General features: G+C 56.6%; 1 protein-coding gene across 1 annotated transcript in view; it reads right to left on the reverse strand.

Moving 5' to 3' along the window:
• CELSR3 (cadherin EGF LAG seven-pass G-type receptor 3) overlaps positions 1–20,730 on the reverse strand; it is a 28,608-nt gene extending 7,878 nt beyond the window's left edge. Inside the window, exons 1-21 of the mRNA XM_062500906.1 lie at positions 18,069–20,730; positions 12,071–12,703; positions 10,279–10,501; positions 9,781–9,896; positions 9,327–9,415; positions 8,761–8,918; positions 8,408–8,571; positions 7,818–7,943; positions 7,486–7,655; positions 7,131–7,316; positions 6,878–6,988; positions 6,448–6,616; positions 6,071–6,212; positions 5,780–5,900; positions 5,289–5,472; positions 5,101–5,202; positions 2,803–2,897; positions 1,878–2,087; positions 1,252–1,435; positions 635–784; positions 149–317 (exon numbers count right to left, since the gene is read on the reverse strand). Of these exons, the coding sequence (XP_062356890.1) occupies positions 149–317; positions 635–784; positions 1,252–1,435; positions 1,878–2,087; positions 2,803–2,897; positions 5,101–5,202; positions 5,289–5,472; positions 5,780–5,900; positions 6,071–6,212; positions 6,448–6,616; positions 6,878–6,988; positions 7,131–7,316; positions 7,486–7,655; positions 7,818–7,943; positions 8,408–8,571; positions 8,761–8,918; positions 9,327–9,415; positions 9,781–9,896; positions 10,279–10,501; positions 12,071–12,703; positions 18,069–20,715 (6,149 nt within the window). The 5' untranslated portion in view covers positions 20,716–20,730. The remainder of the gene's footprint in view (positions 1–148; positions 318–634; positions 785–1,251; positions 1,436–1,877; positions 2,088–2,802; positions 2,898–5,100; positions 5,203–5,288; positions 5,473–5,779; positions 5,901–6,070; positions 6,213–6,447; positions 6,617–6,877; positions 6,989–7,130; positions 7,317–7,485; positions 7,656–7,817; positions 7,944–8,407; positions 8,572–8,760; positions 8,919–9,326; positions 9,416–9,780; positions 9,897–10,278; positions 10,502–12,070; positions 12,704–18,068) is intronic.
• Positions 20,731–20,979: the final 249 nt, after the last annotated feature.

Raw genomic sequence — 20,979 nt, forward strand, 5'->3', positions numbered from 1 at the left:
CTGGGAAATGAGGCACAGAGCAGCACCAAAGCTGGGAATCAAACCCTCGCCATTGCAGACACACTTGGCACTGCCAGAAGGATCAGAACAGAGTCCAGCCAGCCCGTCTCCACTGGTGCTTGTGGGGGCAAAGGGGAGGAGGATGTACCTGACACTGCGGCGATCCACTTGGTAGCGTGCAGGCAGCAGCCCCCCAAGGGTGCGGTACATGATGAGGATGACCACAGTAAGAGTGGGCTCAGGCTCTGGCAGCGCCTGCCTCGGGGAGGAGCTCTCCATAGTGTAGTTCCCTTCATCCCCAGCCAGCGTGGGCACTGCTGTGGGGACAGCTGTGGCACACAAGGGGGTGGTGAGCACACACACATACACATGCGCACACACACACACACACACACACACACAGGTGGGCGTGTGCTGCTCTGAAGACAATCTGCAAGGCCATCAGGAGCCTTTGGATGTGGTGAAGTGTAATGCTCAGGCTCTCAGAGTTGGCTCTTGGACCTCTGACAGAGTCATGTCTCAGTAGGGTATATGCAAACTAAATGGCTTCTAAAGGTTGATTCCAACCCAAACCTTTTTATGATTTTACATCTCTCCTGCCATATTGTTTCTCGAGTGATGCTCACATGCTCACCTTCAGCTTTCGGAGGGCTCAGCACTGACAGTGGCAGCACAACATGGGTGTGGGGATCCCAGGCGGGCTGGCCCCGGAAGAGGCTGCTGTGGTAGCGAGGGTAGCGCCGGCGGATGTGGGAGTGGTTCTCCATGCGATCGATGCTCAGCACTGCAGAGGAGCAAGGCAGTGAGTCAGCTCTAGGATGGACACCTGGAGAGCAACTGTGCTCCAGGGCACCCCAGCATTCAAGTCCCTGGCAAAGGGACCCTACTAGCCACAGGCTGGGTTGGGGCTATAATATCTGTTTAGGCATGACACAAAATCTCAGTACCCACAGTGCTCCTTCCTAGCCCAGATCCTTGCTCTGACATAGTGCAGACTACTCCTGTCACCAGGGCCAGCTCCTTTTTCACTAGAAAGTAACTGGGAGCAGGCAGCACACTCCTGGCTCTGCTGCCTCTTGGAGGTCAGCTGGTCCAGGCAGGGATGGGACCAGGACATCTCTCACTAATGACTCTCCATTTTTGAGCCATCAAGGACATTACCAGGACACTCCCTGAGATGCAGTGAGATGAGAAGGGCACAAGGTGTGATGGAGGAGTGTCTCTGCACCACCCCAGCCAGCTCCTACTCACTGATGTTGGGGGTGACAACACCGACAGGGTTGAGGTAGGTGAGCTTCATGTTGCTGGCCAATGTGCCCGAGTAGTCCCGCAGCTGCTCCATGAGGCTGGCGCTGCCGTGCTCCCCATGTGGCAGCATGGCCCAGTGCTCCCGGTTCTCAGGTGCCAGCACAGAGCTGCCTGCTCGCAGCAGGTTCTGAATGGGAGAGACGTGAGGACAGAGGGTGAGCATGGCCTTTGGGCCTCTCCTGACCACCCCCACACTGCAGCACTGTGCTCTCCCCATAAGGGCTCTGGGAAGAGAGGTACTTTCTACTGTGATGGGCCCCTACCCTCGATTCTCGTCTGTAGTGCCCTAGAGACATCATTCCTGCACCCTTGCCATGAGGTACCTGCCAGCAGCAGTAAGACCTCCCTTTGCTTTCCCAGGCTGAGCAAACCCAGCTCTCTGCCTCTCTTCAACCACTCTTTGCTCCAGCCCTGACCACACAGGTCTTGCTTCCCATACTGTAGGTGTGGACTGAGGAGCCCAGTGCTCCTGACAGTGTCCCACTACATCCTCAGTCCCCTCAGAAACACAGGGTAGCTGCTAAGAGGAGCAGCAACAGAAGCCACTGTGATGTGGGGGAAGGACTGACCTCATTGAAGTGGGCATCCTGTGTAGCTGTCAGGCCAAAGCCACGCTGCTGGCTCTCGAAGGCCATGAGGTGGGACAGCAGGCGGAAAGCAATGTGCACGTCATTGCCAAAGTAGTGCTCCATGTGGTCTGTCACAGCCCGCAGCCGGTGCGCCAGCTTCTTGGCTTCAATTGTGTTGAGCTCAGTCTTGTTCCTCTCCAAGCCCTCTAGCTGTCAGTGGGGAGAAAAGAGAGGGTTAAACAATTCAGCAGGTTCCTTGCTAGGAAAATGGGATGCTGCAAACCCTGCTGGACACAATTATTTCTGAAGGCACAGCAGAAGCTGTGGACACTCACAGCGGTGGTCACTAGAACAGAGAGAACATCTGACAAACAACCAGCCTCCAGCAACACACCAGGGTCTGCACCGGCCCGGCTAAGCCAGTGCCATACACGGCAGAGGCCAGGGAGATGAAACGACAGGGCAAGGCCCTGGCAGTACTTCTCTGGAAACTCTCCTGGCTTCAGTTTCATTTCAGCCTAGATGACATGTAAGTGTTGAGTACCTTGTCCAGATTATTTCAAAGGAGTTTGTCCCTGACAAAATCAGGAGGCTACAGAGGTCTCACAGAGCAGACGTCCCACCAGCGTCACACCATTCAGCCCTGCTCAGGGTTATTTATTTTCCCCTCCAATACTCTGGCAGGACACAAGTCATTTCCAAGGGGGACACCAATTAAATGAAGCCATATGAACTTAAACTCAGACCCCTGCTTCCACAGGAGGGATTTGGGGGATGGGGATGAAAAGAGAAAGACACTGAGAACTGTGGCAAGGCCCTCTGGTACTCCAGGCACCCTTGGAGAGTTGAGTGCTTTTAATTCTGACTGTGAACCCTTGTTCAGAGGGCTCCTGATCTGTCAGGGCTGCAGAGCTGAGAGGATTACCAGCACGGACAGCTCCTTGAAGGCAGGTGAAGTGCAGTTGAAGAGATCTGGTTCCAGCCAGCCCTTCTCCTCATCACAGTGTCTGATGGCTGCACCTAAAACAAAGAGGAAGGGCTTGTTGGAAATTCAGCAAAGGAGATGTGGCTGCCCCTTCAGGGATCCTCTGCACCAGCTAATTCCAAAGAGTGGCACTGGCAAGTGAGGGCCTGTAACACCCCAGGGCCATCGTCCTGATTTGCACCAGTGCAACCTATTCTACTCTTGGTTTGTAATACCTCAGCAAGCTGCTGCCATCCCCTCCCTCCAGGAGCGGGGTGCCTATGTATGCTTTGGGGCTGCACCACGCCAGGTGCCATCACACAAGATTGCAAAAGGGACTGACTTGACAGGACCCAGGCTGGAAAAATCCAAGGGGACATGACTGTGTCCTTAGGCACATCTGACCCCAAGCTACAGAAGCCCAAGCAGCTCTAGGCATGCCCCAGCTGACAGCCTGCAATGCCTGCTGAGGTCCTGCTCTCTCTACGGGGCAAAGGCACCCCAGGAGCACAACAGCCCTGCTGCTGAACTGGAAAATCAGCCCCTGAGATGAGCGCCTTCAGTCAAGGGGGATGGAGGAGTGGATGGTGGACCTCAGTGTGGAGAATCCAGCAGTGCGGGTTCAGTATTCAGAGCCAGGCCCTGGCTGGAGCCCAAGCACTTGTGTACAGCAAGGGAGTTTCCAAAACTGAATAGGATATTAACCACCACCAAAAACACTGCTAAAATCAACATGGAGAGAAGTGTTTTCAGCTGGGTGTGTCATGAAACACTTTGAGCAAGAGAAACCAGGCAACCCCAGTGTAGCCAGCAGCACTGTGGAGCAGGTTCTCCTGGGGACAGCATCAGGGCACAGGAGCCCAGCCAGGTGCCCATGTCTGGGAGAGGGTAGCAGGGGAGGGCAGAGAGAGGAAGCTTAGAGCAGACTCGGGTTGCTGCTCAGAAAAGTCCCAGGGACAAGCATAGCCCCTTCCACCATCTCCAGCTCCTAGCAGTCCTCCCATCCACACTTCTCCCAGCTGCAGAAGCACAGGGACCAGTGCCATTGCAGCAGGGAGCAGGAAGAACAAGAAACCTCTGCACTGATTGCATTCCCCTTGCACAGAGCAGAGATTGACTCAGATGCAGATCTGGGCAGAATCTGACCCCCCAGGACCCAGTGCCTTCCCCTGCCAGCCAGGCAGAGGGAACAGGACCTTGTGGTGTGCCTGCCCATCAGTTCCTTCCTACCACCCCCCACTCAAATAGTTTCCCCTTCTTCCACCTCACGGCCATTCCTCCCTGGCCTCATCACCCATTGTTCACCACGAGCTCCTTCCCCGCCCAGCCCAGCCTAAGCAAGCGAGTGCCAGCCAGGGAGCACAGCACAGACCTGCCCAGAGCCCACACTGCAGGCTCAGCACAGAGGGTGGCAAGGGCTGCATGCAGCTGCAGCTGGGCTTGTGCTGGTTAGTGAGCTGGGAGCAGGAAACACTGTGTAAGAGCAGTGAGACCAGGCAAAGCATTGGGAAAACTCTTGGCAGCTCCAGAAGCAGTGGGGAAAGCGCAGGGGTGTGCAGGGTGTCAAGCAGGGAGCAGGGAAAGAAAGCCATGTGGTGCAGCCCTTACAGCACAGGGAGAAGGAGATGGGAACAACCTTACCTGTACCCCTCAAGCCTGTGCACGGAGGGCGAGAGAACCGGGGAGAGAAGCGACAACAGTTAGGAGCCGAACCTGCCTCCTCCGGGGGCGAACGGCTGGGGAAGGACAGGGTTTGTATTGTGCCCTGGGGCTCACACTGCCCTACGCTCCCAGACACCCTGCTGACACCTTTTCTGTCACTGAGCACAGCTTTGCCTCCTCCAGCTCAGGATACTGACTCCTACCCAACATCCACCTGACAGCATGCTGTGCCCTGCTTCCCTTGCAGGGAACATGGGGATGGGGCTGCTGGAGCCACAGCAAGGCACTGCACGTGCTATACCAGTCCTGACCTCAACCTCAAGCCTGGTGAACCAAAAAAGCAGCAGGAACAAGAGGGGGACCAGCAAAGCCCCATGGCTGGGTGATGCGTCTTACACTCCATAGCTTTTACGCAACCCCATTCCTATGGCCAGCACCCTCTGCTCTCTGCTCTTCCCCAGGCTGTGGCATTTTTCTGTCCCAAACTTGAAGCCCAGCTGAATGGGACTGGAGTAGTGCAAGAACAGAGTGATAGTGCAGGGCTGCTACAGGGCAACCAGGCTGCCCCCTCCCCTCTCCATCACATCCCCCACTCACCCAAGGAGCCTTTGGGACACAGCACTGCAGCCGAGAAGCCAAACTTGGTCTGGGGCCACCACACACCTGCCTTCAGGCTTTTGGGGCAGCCATCATAGAGCACTGTGGAGACACACTGGTCATAGGGCCAGGCCACTGACACCAAGCCCTGTGGCACCAGCTGCCCACACTCCTGCGCCCACACTCACCCTCGCAGCCACTGGGCGTCACCTCAGCAAAAGGGCTGTCACAGCTGTTGCATTGGCGGCCAATGACCCCAGGCCGGCAGTGGCACCGGCCGGTCTCCCTGTCACAGGAGCGCGAGGTGGAGCCCACTGGGTAGCAGTCACAGGGCAGGCAGGTGTCACTGCCTCTGGGCCGGTAGTGGAAGTCCTGGCAGGAGATGGGGACAGTCATCAGAGAGCCCAATGGGACAGCAGCCGAGGCTGGCTGGGGAACCCCTGGAGCCAGAGAAGGCCAAGGCTTTCCTGATTTTCAAGCACCCCACTGCCCCCACCATCACCATACTGGGCCAGGAAGGCTGTACAGAGGAGCTGAGCAGGGATCCAGCCCAGATTCAGGCCACAAAACAGGGCCTGGGCTACTGCCAGGCCTTTGTGAGGGGACAAGGAATAGCATCAACAAGCAGGATTTCAGGCAAACCATGGCCCATGTTCCCATTGGCATAGCTGCCCCTCACCTTGCAGTGGCACTGCCCGTTGGTTTTATTGCAGTCGGGGTCAAAGCCCTTGTTCACATCACAGTTACAGGGCCCACAGGTGGGGTTTCCCCACCAGCCCTTCGGACACTGCTGGTCTATCCTAGGGAGACAAACAGCTTTGCTATTACAACAACCAAATTCTGCCACCAGCTCAGCTGCTCAGCAGCTCCAAGGAGTAAGGTGGCACTGAGAAGTCCCTGGTTACATATCCAGGATGAGAGACTAGCATGGAGCCAGGCTCAAAGGCCATGATCCTGCCCTGTATCTCACCTATGCTCGCAGTACTGCCCAAAGAAGTTCCCAGTGCACTCGCACACGTAGCCCAGGCGTGAGCCTGGCTTGCGGCGGCACACCGACTTGTTCTTGCAGGGGTTGAGATGACACACATCCACACAGTCCCCTCCGTAGTACCCTGAGGTGTGGACAGAGACCACCATGTAAAGCAAATACCTTTTCTCTGAGAGGTGCCACAGTACCAAGGAGTGAATTCGGGGGGCTCAGGAGGGATTCTGCCCTCCAGAAAAATTGATGCGTCTGACAGGTCTGATGTGACTTGCCCAAGGCATGGACAGGACAACAGTCACAGGGGAGAGAGAAGATAAGCAGGCACAAAGAGCAGAGGAGTGGCAGGGTGCTGTAGGTCCTACCTGGCTGGCAGACACAGGAGTAGCTCTGCCACTCATCCTTGCAGACGCTGTTGGCTGGGCAGGGGTTGGAGTCACAGGGGCTTGGTACACTGCAGCCAGCCTCCACCCGCAGGGCATGGTTAGGCTTGGGCAGCACGATCCCGGTGACGCTGTCACCCAGTCGCACCCCCTGCAGTGCAGGTGACAAACTCACAGTGAAGCTATGACAGACACATGAGGCTCCAGTTCTCCTGCCTTCCACAAACCCCCAGCAGCAGCCACTCCCCATCCTCCCTATTAAATGATACCCCATGGCACCTCAGAGCCTTGAATGCCCACAGGGAGAGTGACATCAACAGGATGGATGCCGGCAGCAGTTGTAAGACTTGCGTTTCCAACTTTTCACATAACTGACCCACTGAAAAGGGAAGGCTTAGAGCAATGGACTTACCTGTATGCAGCCCCTCAGGCCATTCTGCACCTCACCAGAGCCCAGGACTCCCCCCACATGCAGGTGTTTCACCTTCAGGCCATGCAGCTCATTTCCCACAACGAGTGTGTCCTGCAGAAGGGAGCAACATGAGGCAATGGGCACCAGCCCTGTCCCAGCCCTCTCAGAGGGTGCAGAGGCATAGCTCTGCCTGTGTTTGCCAAGCATCTCCCACAGTTCCTGTCCTGGTGCCAGGGTCTTAAGCAGCACCTACCTGGTAGAGCCCAAAGTCCAGGGTAAGGGTGATGACGTAGCGTGAGTCTCGCCCACTGTGGACATCCCGCAGCTCCAGCTGGAGGTCATGCCATTTCCCATCACTGAGCTGCAGCTGGTCCAGGAGGAGGCTGGTGCTGCGCCCTGACCCCCTGCTCACCATGAAGGAGAGCAGGCCCCCAGCCAGCTGCAGAAAGGGAACAGCAACACCAACAGTGAGCAAAGACCTCTTCAACTGAGGGAAATCCATCCCTGCTAAATGTCTCTCCCCTCAACCACCCTCTGCTTGGGATGGAGCCACGGCAGACAGCAGCAGAGGCTGGGCCATGGTGCTGTGGTTGAGGCCATGGCCATACCTGGCAGAGCAGGGTGGTGTACTGGCCTGCATGGGCCTGCAGAAGCACCCCATCCTGCTGGCGTGTCCGAAACGCCAGCCCCAGGTACCATGGCACCGAGATCTTCACATCTGCCTTGAAGTCCCAGGTCAGGACACTGTTGCCCTGAAAATAGTGGGCATGGTGCATGGCTGGAAAGGAAAGTGGAGGTGAGGAGAAGGAAAGGGCACTTCACAGGGAGCACCAGATGCAGGGATGGCAGAGTTAGTTCCTCTCACATGGATCCATTTACTCTGCTTCCACAGCAACCCCAGCACAGCCTTGCCCATGCCCAGCAGTGACCACTCACTCACCATGGCGGCAGTCTTTGCCCCCAAAGCCAACAGGACAGAGGCAGGAGTAGGTCCCCCAGCTGACAGAGCAGGTGCCGCCATTCTTGCAGGGGCTGGAGTCGCAGAACGTGTGCTTGGCATGACAACCTGGAGGTACCAAAGTCACCTGTATCAGCCTCAACCAGCTCACCACCTCCCCCCAGCCCACATGGAAAGGCACCACTGCCTGCTGGCCTTTTCCCTGGCTGTCAGAGGGGCAAGCCCTGCTTCTCAGTGTCTCCACACAGACCCTGCCTGCTCAGGGATGGGGGTTAAGGCTGCTGGTGGCTCCTTATACCAGAACGAAGATTCCGCAGAGCTGGACTGATGATCCAGCATGTCCCAGGTCAGCCAGCTAAACTGGTTCTGCACTTGGGATCAGAGGACATTCCCAGAACATTAGCTGAGGTGGGCATTGGATCATTTAGGGGGACCTGAAGGCCTTGTTCTCCAGTGTGAATGCACAGCTCCAGCTTTGGTGCTGTAGTGCTGTCACAGCCCAGCAATACTGCTGTGTGAGAAGGAGAATCCATTCCCTGGGCAGGGGCTGGCAGAAGCAGAGGCACTGGTACCTGCAGCAGTTCCGTTGTTGGCAATGTAGGAGGCCAGGTCGATGCGTTTGTTATCGATGAATAGGTCTCTCATGCATCCCACAAAGTCCCGGTGAGTGATGGGGAAGTTTTCTGGCAGGTTAGGGACCCCTCCAAGGAGCAAGGGACCTGTGAGGTCCAGGGACCTGCAGGATCAGAAGCCCAGGGCTTGAACAGGTACAGTGACCTCACACTGGCCCAGCCAGCTCCCCAGTGCACGAGGCTGGGAAGCACACATCCTCAGGGACAGGCACACACAGCCAAAGTCCTGGATGTGAAGGCCTGGCTCCTCAGAGGACCACCTTCCCCCACCACAGCAGTTCCAAGGAACTCACTTTTTCGAGCTGGTCTGCACACCTTCTGCAGCACAGGAGTAGTTTCCAATCTCACTGCCGAACTGCAGGGCCACTGAAGCATCACATTCATCTATTGTCAGGATGGCCACCTTGTCCTTGGAGGGGCCCTGCACCACCCCCAGGGTGCTGACCTTGGGCTGAAAGCAAATGAAGAGTGTCAGCAACACACATGCACCAGACCCAAGGGTTCACACAACAGCAAGGAAAGGCCTGAGCATGACCTAGGCTCAGCTATGCTCCTGGAAGTGTGAGCAATGAAGGAGAGAAACCTCTGGCCAAGCCCAGCAAGCAGCACCAGAGAGGGATATGGGCAAGGACACTGCATGGAGCACATTCCTGCAGCCTCCAAGTGAGGTCCTGAGTGTCAATCTGTCCCTGTACCCAGCTGTCTGCTCCACTGCATCCATCTCTAAGGGCTGAAAACCTTCTCTACCTTTTCTCCAGAGCCCCTGCCATGGGACAGAGCCAGAGAACAGGAGAGCCAGAAGCATTCAGTTGTGGAGTGAGAGAGCCACGAGCGCTGGGGACAGCTGGGGCACACGTACCTTGTTGTAGTAGCGAAGCTGCAGCGTATGCCACTGCCCATCACTCACACCCCCTGGCAGGTAGGGGCTCACTACCGTGCTGGACTCTCCTGAGGAGACAGGGATGATGGCAGGCTGAGGGAAGCCAGACAGCCTTCGGATATTCCCACCCTTCCTAAGGCACCAAACCCTCTGTGCTGCTGATGGACTTGTGAAGCTCATAGCATCACAACAGACAGAACAGCAGCAGAGACACCAAAAGGGTTTGGTGTCAAACTGCACTCCTAAGCCCAGGGAGAGTCCTGATACACACAGCTCATCCCCTGTGCTATCCACTGATGCTCATCAGCACTTCTTAACCCAGCTTCCCTTAGGACAGGATCCATCCAGGGCAGCACTCTTCTCTCCCCACTCAGCACAGGCCTTCTCACAGCTCCCATGACAAAAATCCCACAACAGGCAGGGCCAAGTGTACCTGTGGAGTATTTCAGCTGGACCTGCCCCTGGATGATCTCCACTGCCAGGAAGTCGTGCCTCTCATTCAAACGCCCATTGTAGAGCAGGAGGCCGCTGGGCTCCACAGTGCTGAACCTGGGGCAGGGTAGGAAGAAGGAGGGCAGGGTGTGTGCAAGGAGCATGTGGAGACCCCATCTCTCTCCTGTGGCATGCACCAGCATCCCAGCACAGGGACACTAAGCCCTGACCATGGAGGCCAGGCATGGGGGTAGAGAGCTGGCAGCAGAAAAGGGCAGAGGCACTGCAGGAAGGGATGAGCTGAAGCCAGTGCAGATCCAGAGCCCTTTGGCTAAAGGTGCCAGGGCAGTCCCATGGGGAAGCAAAGCCAGTAACACAAGGGTCTGGAGAGCATGAGGCAGTTCCTGGACAGGCCCAGAGTGCTGTACACAAAAGCCACCAGAGCAGGGCCAGGTGAACCAAGGATGCTGGTGTGGAGCGGAGGAAAGAGAGAACTCACGAGAGGGCGAGGGTGAGGTGGAAGCGCTGGCGCAGGCCCCGGAACATGATGAAGGACCGTGGTGGGAAGGAGCGTGTGGACACCTCGCAGAAGGGCGCCTCGAAGCCGCCTGCTGGGCACTGGCAGCGGAAGCCGCCGTCAGCGCTGTTGGTGCAGGTGCCACCGTTGCGGCACACGCCGGGCACGCACCGCCCCGCCCGGCTGTCCACTTCACAGTTCTCCCCTGCAGGAGCAAGGCCACAGGCTTGGGACACATACACAGCAGCCACCCATGTGCTCCTTGTCTTGGGAATGCCAGACCTCAGGATTCAGGACAGGGCAGCTGAGGGGAAGGAGTCTGTGGAGCAGCTGGGGGCCATTGAAGGGCATGGCAACCTAAGTGTTAGCCAGGTGTTCCCCAAAGCAGCCAGTGAGAAGCAACCACTGCCAGCCCGGCATGAACCACTGGGCTGGGTGTGATGCCAGGTCTGGCTGAAGGGGCAACTCTGGATCCAGTACAGCATGGGAATGCGACAGGAGGACACTGGCCACAGCTGGGCTGCTGCACAGTCCTAAGAATGGAGAAGCAAACCAGGGAAGTCCTGGTAATGCTGAGAGTGAATCCTTGGGCCCTGCCACCACACAAACCTGGGCCAGGCATCTCAGTCCAATCTCTGGAGTGTGGCAACAGCCCAGTGCCACTGAGCTCCTGTCAATAGCTAAAGAAGCATCACCCATGGCACTGGGAGCTTCCTGGTTTGCATGCAAACACTGCATGGAAGTGGGAGGCACACAGGGAACGACAAATACCCTGGCACCTTGCTGGCATGGGTAACAGGGATGCCTCATGCCAGCTCAAGAGTGCAGTGCAGGGTATCTGTCTGTCCCTTTTCCTGTGCTATCCCCACAGAACCCAGGGAACCACTCAGATGAAGTCCTACACCCCAGGCCCTGCTCCCATTACTTGCTCCCTGATATATAAGGAAGATGAGGAGACAGCATGAAGTGACAGGCAAATGAGCTCATTAACCCTTCTGCTAATGGCTCTTCACACTTCAAATGCTGGAGGTTAATTACCACTGCCTCTGCTTATCTCACCAGGAGCCACCTACAGAAGAGCTCCAGGCAGCCATCTGCTGCCATGCTCCCTCCCGGCAGCCAGAGCAAGGCTGGGGATCCCTCCTCAGTAGCCAGAGGCCACCTCCCTCACCCCCAGTTGCCAGCTCTTCACAGCCTGTTGGGAACTTGTGGAAACAAGACACTGGCTGGACTGTGAACTCCCTTGCCAGCCCCCTCAGCTAGGACCAGATCTGGCTGGATCAGATCCTGCCTGGTGGGGCACCCAGGCCCAGCCTCCCCTTCTGTTCTGGGTGGGTTGCAGCTTAGCCACTGCACCTGGGGCCAGTGTGGCTCCACACCTCTGCCAGACCAGATGAAGACTGGCACAGGCTGAAACCAGCAGATGGACTCCAATGGTCCCAGAGCCCATCACCCTCCTAGCATGGGGCACAGCTGAGAAACCTCCTGTGACCCAGCCTAGCATAGGCTAACATGAGAAGAGGGGGAAAGTGATGGTCAGGGTCCCCAAGAGTCCTCCACGCCAACTCCCTACATGACAGATTTCTATGGCAACCTCAGCCCTTGCACATGCAGCACCATGGAAATTCAGAGCTGGGAGCAGAGCTGGACCTCTGCAGGCACAGCGAGGCTCTGGCACCCACTGCCCTGGTGGGAAGAGCACCTGCCATGATGACAGCCGTGCCAAGGGATGCTGTCCCACCCACCCCTGTCTCAGCCCCAGCCCCACACTCACCGCTGAAGTGCTGCCGGCAGACACAGGTGTATCCCCCCTCCTTGCGGGTGCAGATCCCCCCGTTGAGGCAGGGGTTGGAGTAGCACAGGTTGATCTCCGTTTCGCAGTAGTCCCCGGTGAAGCCCTGGGGACAGCGGCACCGAAGGCCGGCGATAGGGTGGATGGGCCGAAAGAGGGTGGAGTGAGAGGCGATGAATGGGGCGGAGCTATCGAACTTGAGGACGGAGATGCACTTCATGTAGTTCTGGCAGGGCTCCCGCAGGCACACGTTGTCATCGAAGGGCAGCACCTCCAGCATGGAGGTGCCTGTTAGCACCATGCGCTTCATGTACAGCTGCTCCTGCAGCTCCTCCGAGCTGAAGTAGCGCCTGCCCCACGGTGCTAGAGCCGAGAAACTGACGTTGAGGACCGTGCCACCCACGTCCGTGTCATTCTGGATGTTGAAGATGAAGATGTCCTCCTTGGGCGTTGCAAGAACAGTGGCCACTCCTTCCAGAAAGGAGAACAGCAGCGGGGAGAGGAAGCGCTCCTGCCACATGTTCTCCAGGCGCACCGTGATGCTGTTGGCCAGCATGTCCTCCGTGATGATGATCACACGCAGAACACACTGAGCTGTCACGCTGTGGATCCCGTCTGTTGGAGGAACAGGAACATGCTGCAGCTCTCTGCCTGCTGCTTGGAGGGTCTCGTCCCTCCCAGAGCCCTGCACCCCAGGGTGTGGCCCCCAGCAGGCCTGAGTCCTCGGTAAGGAAGCTTGGAGCCACAGCCCCAGAGGCTAGCGGGGTCCACCTGGGATGGATGGGGAGTGGCTGGTGTGGCTGCACTTTCTCCTCCCCCATAAGCCTCTCCACTGAAATAACTCTCAGGTTTTCTCCTTGTCCTGGATCTTGGCAGCAAACTGAGCTCTCAGGAACAAAGGTGCTCAGGAACAGAAGGAAGTCCCAGCAGGAGGTTTGGCAAACACAGGAGCTGATGCCAGGGCCTGGGGTGTTTTGCTTCCCTGCTGTGCCCTGTCTGCCTTCCCCATGCTGCCTTTTCCTGTTCTCCCCTCCTGCCATTTCCTTCCTCTCTCCTCCAGGCTCTCCCAAGCTTTTGTGCTGGTCTCCCTGCTTCCCCCCTTCTCACCATCTGCTCTGCATCTCTTCCTCTCTCAGCCCATCTTTGGTTTGTTTAATTCTCTTTAATCTCTATTTTCCTTGGAAACAAACTCCTTCCCTTTGGGATCCCGCACCACATGAGCAATCTCCCAAGCAGGAGCAGAGGAGCATGCAGGGACATTCCTGGCTGTTCCCTCCCAGGACCTTGGCCAGCAGCAGCAGCTCACCCACGGCACATCAGGCGCAGTCCCAGCCAGCAGCTCAGGTTGCAGGGGCACAGGCAGCACAGCACAGCCCAAATGGACAGTGGTGCAGCTTGCATCCTGGCATGTCTGTGATCATGGGCCTCCGCCTCACCCCACCTACCCAACTCCCAGAGACCAAATGGATCCTGATACCCCAGACACCTTTCTAGCAGTTTTGGCCGGGGCAACCAGCTGGGAGAAGCCTGCCTGCTGATCCCCAGGACGATGCCTCCTATCACCTGGCTCCCTCCTTCTGGGCCTCCAGCACAGGCTCCAGCAGGCAGACCCAGACTTCAGCATGGCAAGACAAGACTGCCGACCTTGGTGGCCCTAGAAATACTTGATGGGGCTCATTGAGAACCTCACTGTTCTTGAAATGAAGCAATCCATCTTCCAGCCCATTGCCAACACCCCAATGCTGGTGCCCCATGGGCATTAGCAGCACACTGCTGTCACCTGTTGTTCATATCTCTCACCCCACATTGACCTGAGAGCCTTGAACCCCCATATTTCCTTGGAAAAATTGGCTCTCCATCATCATACCAAAACAACAGTTACATCAGCACATCTCAACAGTGACTCCCATGACTAATCCTGGATCCCAAGCCTTACTGTAAACTCCCCTATGTGTTACACCTCCTCCAGCCCAGTGCAAGGAGGCACAAGGAGTATTCCTGGCACCTGTCAGCCCCATCCCAGATGAGGATCAGGTGTGCAAATGCCAGCCACTCATCCCTCATCCATGCCTCAGCTCCAAGCCTCATGTACAAAGCTGCCTTTACTGTTTTCCCCTTCCCATGGCTGCTGTGTTGCAAAGCCTTTTCATTTCCCTCAGCTCTGTTTGAAGTTTGCAGTGCAGGAGGATTTACAAATTGAAACATCTCCCTTTCTTCCACCTCTCTCTTCTACTCTTCAGAAAGTGAAAGCTTTCTAGTGACCCTGCAGACTCCTGCACATGCAGCAGCCTGTGTGCCAGGACTGGTGCTCTGGAGATAAGGCTGGCTGCAGGCTGGGGGAGCAGCACGCCAGTACAGTCACCCAGGAGCTAATCTGCAGGAAAGGGGGCTTGCTTCTCTCTGAAATCAAACTGCTCCCATCTCATATGGAGGCAAGGTGAGAAAGCACTCCTCTGTGTGACATCCTGCCCACTCTGGCACAAAGGGCAGCATAAGCAGCAGCAACAAAACAGCTCCATTCAGCATTTGGTTGAACATTACAGGGTTTCCCGATCTGTCTGGACTCAGGGCAAGGAACTGGCATCATCACCTGCATTCCCTAAGGCACATTCTCTCTGCAAGAGCCTCATGGTCAAGAGACCACCCAGACCTTGGGAGGAGGAAGTGTGAGGAAAGACTCGTGTCTTTCTTTTGGCATAAGATTCTCCCCAAGCCACTATCAGCCTGGCAGCTCTCCCTAAGGAACCACCTGGTGATACCTGGTGAGTATCCCAGGATGCCATCACTTTGACAACAGATCTCTCCTCTCCTCTCCTCTCCTCTCCTCTCCTCTCCTCTCCTCTCCTCTCCTCTCCTCTCCTCTCCTCTCCTCTCCTCTCCTCTCCTCTCCTCTCCTCTCCTCTCCTCTCCTCTCCTCTCCTCTCCTCTCCTCTCCTCTCCTCTCCTCTCCTCTCCTCTCCTCTCAATTGGAGGGTACCTGATACCTTTGGCATTGCCCAGCCCAGGGCAGGAAAGCCAAGTATCCCTTTCCCAGTTCCCCACAGCAATATGGAGCCAGGCCTGGCCCCACAGTCCTCTTCAGTAAGCCCCCCTCTAACACTGTCCCACCTCAGCATCACACCCAAGGCTGCCTTCTCCCTCCAAGCAGAGGGAAGCAGATGGTTAGGAGAATGACCCACTGTAAATGGGGGATGAAAAAAAATAAAGCTAACAGAAGAAAGCCCAAAGCTGGCTGGAGGCACTGACCCCCCCATGGGAGGCATTTTAATCACGAATGCTCAGCTATTCTGATTAAATCCTGTGGCTGGAGAGCTGGTGCCTGGTTAATATTCATGCAGCAGAGTTAGGAGTCCTAGAAACACAGCGACAGGGAATGGAGCAAGGAAAAAGGACAAGGGGCTCTAACCCTTGTGCTGGACAGCACTGGACCATTGTGTTTGCAATTCCAAGACTGACAATAACCAGTTTCAAAAGCAACAAAGAGATCCATGTCCTCTTCTGAGTGGTAGCAACAGTGTCCAAGAGAGCAAAAGCCACTATTCTGACTGCAATAGCCACTCCAGAGACAGCAAGGGTGCTCTGGGGACAGACAGAGTGACTTTCATGTTTGCAGGTGAGGAACAGTAAAACATTTCCAGACAGAGAAGTCAGAAAAAGAGACTGGTATCGATATGGCGAGCATCCCTCATCATTGCTGAAGGGCTTTGGCAGACCTCTCAACATTTTGGTAATACTTTACCAGTTAAGAGATCCTGGAAGTAAATCAGGCTCCCATCACTCAGCACAGAAGATGAATGTCATTCTCCTGCAGCTGAGCCTCCACACTTGCCACCAAGCCCAGAGAAACCAGTCTGAAATGGTTTAAAGTCAATTATGTCAGTCTCTTACATGCCCTGATCTCACAATGCTGCTGGCCATGGACAGCCCCTCCATCCCACCATCCTGCATCCTCAGCAGCCAAGTGCAGATTTTAGCAGCCAGAGGTGTCCACACACCTAGGAAAAGCTGAGGTCAGTTTTGAGGCTATCAGCCCCGCTGGAAAGGCACTGGTTTGTGATGGCCCAGGTCTTCTGACTCCTACAAGGGTCTGTGCTAAGAATACACACAGCTCACAGGCAGGCAGAACAGCCCCTTGCCCTGTGTTTTAGGGGGATTCAGCCTCCTTCAAATGCACCATAAAGGCAGGGAAGCCACCCCCTCCTAGGAGGCTGACCCTTGGGGCACCCACGCAGGTGCTACTGCTGCCTTCCAGCAGCAGCAAGGTGCTCTGTCTCGGCACAGTGTCCCGGGCAGACAATGCAGCCGGGTGTGAATGTCCCGGCTGCCAGCTCTGCACACCCACCACCCTCTCTGCACACGACAGCATGGGGCCGGTGGAGCTGCCAGCTGGGCGGGGGGCTTCCAACAACAAAGACTGAAAAACCGAACTAGACTTCCACATCCACAGCCAATATAAAATCCAACAAAAGGCACATTTTCCAGCATCTCACTTCCCTCGCCAGAACAGCTCTTCCCCTTCCATCTTCTCCCCTCCTCCTTGAGCACGCCTCTCCCATTCTCCCTTCCCGCTGGAAGATGACGACATCCTAATTGTAGGGGCCCCCTTGCCACGAGGCGGCTCGATACAGGACTTGAGGATGTGATTGTCTCCTGCCTTTGTGCAGGGTTAAGTGTGCGAGGAGGCAGGGTTTGCATAAACATACTGGGGCAGAAGCTGGAAAGGTCAAAACCACCCCTGCCTCCGGCAATGGGCATGTGTTCACCTGCAGCCGCTCTCGGCCAGCCCTGCGGCTACAATTAGCCCCCACAGAGCCCCAGCCTACTGCCAGGCTGGTGCTGCTCATACAGGATTGCCTTGAACAGATCTCCTTTGAAAACCCTTCTTTTCAAAGAGATCCTCTTCTCACAGAATAAGCCAGATCGAGAGAGCTAAAAGGGAAGGCATCTGGTAGCCGACGGTCAGGGGAGCATCGCAGTTTAGAGCACGGCTCCCCAGGCGCTGCTGGCAATTCGGTGCTTGGCCCCTTCAGAGAGGGCTCTCGCCCTCCCTCCCTCCCTCCCGCAGCCGCTCCGAGGTTCAGCAATGGACAGATGCCTCCATTTCACATCATACATCCACCAGCTAAGAAAGGCTAGTGGCAAAGGCAAAGCTCAGGCTCTGGGAGCTCCAGGTATAAACCCTGCTTACTCACAGGCAAACTCCGAGGTCTATCTTTGCCCTGTCCTTAGATGGGCTAGAGGGCACACCAAAACCCCACAAAGCCACCCCTAGCTACAGCTAGCATCTGCATTTGGATACTCCAACAAGAAACACACTACGTAAGAGTTCTGGGCACTGCACTCAGGTTTGTCACAGCTGTCCCCTGCAACACTAAGTTGGCTGCAGAAAGGTGGTACTAGGCTTTAGAAGCCACCCTGCAAAGCAAGTGTTGGCAGGTGTCACAGCCAAAACCCAGACTGAACTGTTTGCTCCTGGCAGATGGGTGTTTGTAGCTCCTTCTGAACTGAGCTCAATCCCTCCCTCCTGTGCAGAGCCAGCGAAGCACTCAGTGCCGGCAGAGAGAAGAGCCACCTGGGCTTGGGAGCAAAGCAGTGTACCAGCCCCCGGGCCAGCAGCCTGGCCATCCTGTGAACCACCCCTTCCCTAGGCCAGCACACTGGCACACAGCACAGTCTGGCTGGCCATCTCCAATGGTGCCTCACCAGCATCCAGAAGTGATCTCACAGCTCAGTAAGGATGCTTTGTTCTTGCAGACCATTTCCAGCCTTGGCCCCTTAATGGAGTGCTGCTCAACAGCCTGCCACCCATGCTAGCCTGGACACCACTCCAGCAGTATTCCCTGACTGGAATGGACTCCCAGTGCAAATCTTGTTACCAGTCCCCAGCCCAACCCCTAATGCACAATGGGCTTCCCCAGAGGGACCTCGCAGAGCCCCCCAGATGTACTGTACTGAAGATTTAATGATTTTCACTGCCTACCTGAGACAGTCACCAGCATGGAGGCCACAAGAGGACGGTTGTTGTCCAGCTTACGGCTCAGTCTCAGCTCCCCACTCGATTGATTTACAATCAACAAGTGTAGTTCATTTCCCCGCTCAAAGGTGTAGAAGAGGTGGTCAGATGCATCTGGGTCATATGCTGGGACCTTCCCTATGACCCCCGAGGGGAAGGTGTTGGACTTATTGGAAACGTAGTTATTGAACAGGATTTGGAAGTTCTTCAGCACAGGGCTGTTGTCATTCTGGTCAATGAGTTTGATGTGGACTGTAGCTCTGCTGACCAGAGGGGCAGAGGTGGCCTGCACTACAATCACATATTCGGGTTTTGTCTCATAATCCAAGTCGATCAAGGCTGTGAGCTCCCCAGAAAAGATGTCCATCTGGAATATCTCAGGGATGTTGCCTTCCACAATTTGGTACATGATCTGGGCATTGGGTCCCTCATCCGGGTCAACAGCTGTGATTTGGGCCACCACAGAGCCTACAATGCTGTTCTCCTTAACCAAGACCTCAAACTCCTCAGCAGGAAAGACGGGGGCATTGTCATTCACATCCTGAACAGTAACCTGGATGTGGACAGGAGTTCGCTGAGGAGGGATGCCCCTGTCCACAGCGTAGGCAGTCAGTTCATAGACGGGAACATTCTCGCGGTCCAGCCTGCGCACCGTGCGAATGATGCCCGAGGTGGGCTCTATGGTGAAGTCTCCATCCCCATCCTCCCCGTTCTGGAAAGTGTACTGCACTCGCCCGTTGGTGTGGGCATCCCGGTCGGTGGCAGAGATCTGGAGCACACTGGTGAAGGGAGGTGCGTCCTCAGAGATCATGCCCTGGTAATGAGGGCTGACAAACTGGGGGGCATTGTCATTAACATCATTCACCATGATTTCAACATATGTGGTGTCTGCTTTCTGGGGGATCCCATTGTCCTTGGCAGTGATAGCCAACGTGTACGTGACCTGGTCCTCATAGTCCAGTTCTGCCTGGAGAGTGATGGCCCCAGAGTCTGGATCAATACGAAACTGAGGGACACTGTCTTCCAGGTAGTACGTGATGCGGGCATTTTCCCCCACATCATCGTCCGTGGCACTTATCACCACCACAGTGCTGCCCACAGGCCGGTCCTCGTTGATGCTCACGGAGTAGTGGGCACTCTGGAACACAGGCCGGTGCGTGTTGGCATCGGTGATGTTGATGTGAACGTGGCAGTTGTCACGCAGGGTGCGATCAGAGGCTGTCACGGTGAGCACGTAGCGCCTCTCCTGCTTGTAGTCCAGTGGCAGAGACAGAGTGATGAGCCCCAGCCCACCTTGCGTGCTGATGGAGAAGCGGTTCCGTGTGTTGCCTCCTGTGATCTGGTATGTGATGGCACTATTCACATCCCGGTCGACTGCCGTGACGCTGAGGACGCTGGTCCCCACAGCTGCATCCTCGTTCAGGCGGATGAAGTATTCCTTCTGAGTGAACTCAGGACGGTTGTCGTTGACATCCATGACAGTAACGGTGACGCTGGCCGAGGCGGATAAAGATGGAGAGCCATGGTCACGAGCCTCTACCCCAAAAAAATAGTGCTCGACCGATTCCCGGTCCAAGGGTCCGCTGACTGTGATCCACCCTGTGGCACTGTTCACCACAAAGGGTGTGTCAGCCGAGACCCCTGTCAGTTTGTACTCCAGGCGTGAGTTCTCACCATGGTCTGCATCCACGGCCTGGATGTGGATGACAGAATGGCCAAGAGGAGCATTCTCCAGGACGGAGATTTGAAAAGGAGTGCTGACAAAAATGGGGGCATGGTCATTGATGTCCACCACCTGGATGCTCACCATGCCAGTGTTGTTAGAAAGAGGAGGACGCCCCGCATCCTGAGCCCGGATCCTCAGGGCGTACTCCCGCTCCACCTCAAAATCCAGGGGGGCCACCACCTGTACTTCCCCGGTGACACTGTCAATGGAGAATTGGCCCCGACTGTTCCCACTGATGATGTTGTAGTGCACCAGCGCATTGTTATCCTTGTCCAGGTCCGTGGCGGTGACGCGCAGGATCTCGGTGTGGGGCCGTATGTCTTCCCTCACTTGGACAATGTAGCGCTTCTCACTGAACTGAGGGATGTTGTCATTCTCATCAAGGACCGTGATGTAGACCTTGACAGTGGCGGAGCGTGGCCCTGGCTCCCTTCCCTGGTCGCTGGCTTCCACCACCAGGGAATACTTCTCCATCTTCTCCCTGTCCACTGGCCCGCTGGTGGTGATGAGGCCAGAGCGGGCATCAATCTCAAAGACATCGTAGGCAGCCCGTTCATTGATGAAGCGGTAGCGGATGTTGGCATTGGGCAGGGAGTCGACATCGGTAGCCCGCAGCTGCAGAATGGGGTATCCCTCCTCAACGTTCTCCCGGATGGTCTCCCGGTACTCGCCCTGCTCGAAGACGGGGTCGTGGTCGTTGCGGTCAGCCACAGTGATGGCCACCATGGTGGTGGCGGAGAGCCGCGGCGCCCCGTGGTCAGTGGCCGTCACTCGGAAGTAGTGCAGGTCCATGCTCTCGCGGTCCAGGGGCTGGGTGGTGGAGATGAGCCCTGCCCGCGGGTCGATGCTGAACAGATCCCGCGAGCGGCTGTTCATCAGCGCGTCCATGGAGTACACCAGCCGCCCCGCCTCGCCCCCGTCGGGGTCCTGGGCCGCCACCGCCACCACCGCCGTCCCCGCCGGCTGGTTCTCCGCCACCTCCGCCTGGTAGTTGTACTGGGGGAACAGCGGGTGGCGGTTCGGGGCTGCGCGCCGGGCCCGCCGCCCCGGGGCCGGCGCCGGGACCAAGGGCAGCGGGCGCGGCTGGGGGGCGCGGGGCGGGCAGCGCGGCGGGGACCGGCGGCGCGGCGCCGGGGGCAGCCCGGGGGGCAC

This window comes from Cinclus cinclus, chromosome 12 (assembly GCF_963662255.1).
Source record: "Cinclus cinclus chromosome 12, bCinCin1.1, whole genome shotgun sequence".
In the NCBI taxonomy this organism is placed as follows: domain Eukaryota; kingdom Metazoa; phylum Chordata; class Aves; order Passeriformes; family Cinclidae; genus Cinclus; species Cinclus cinclus.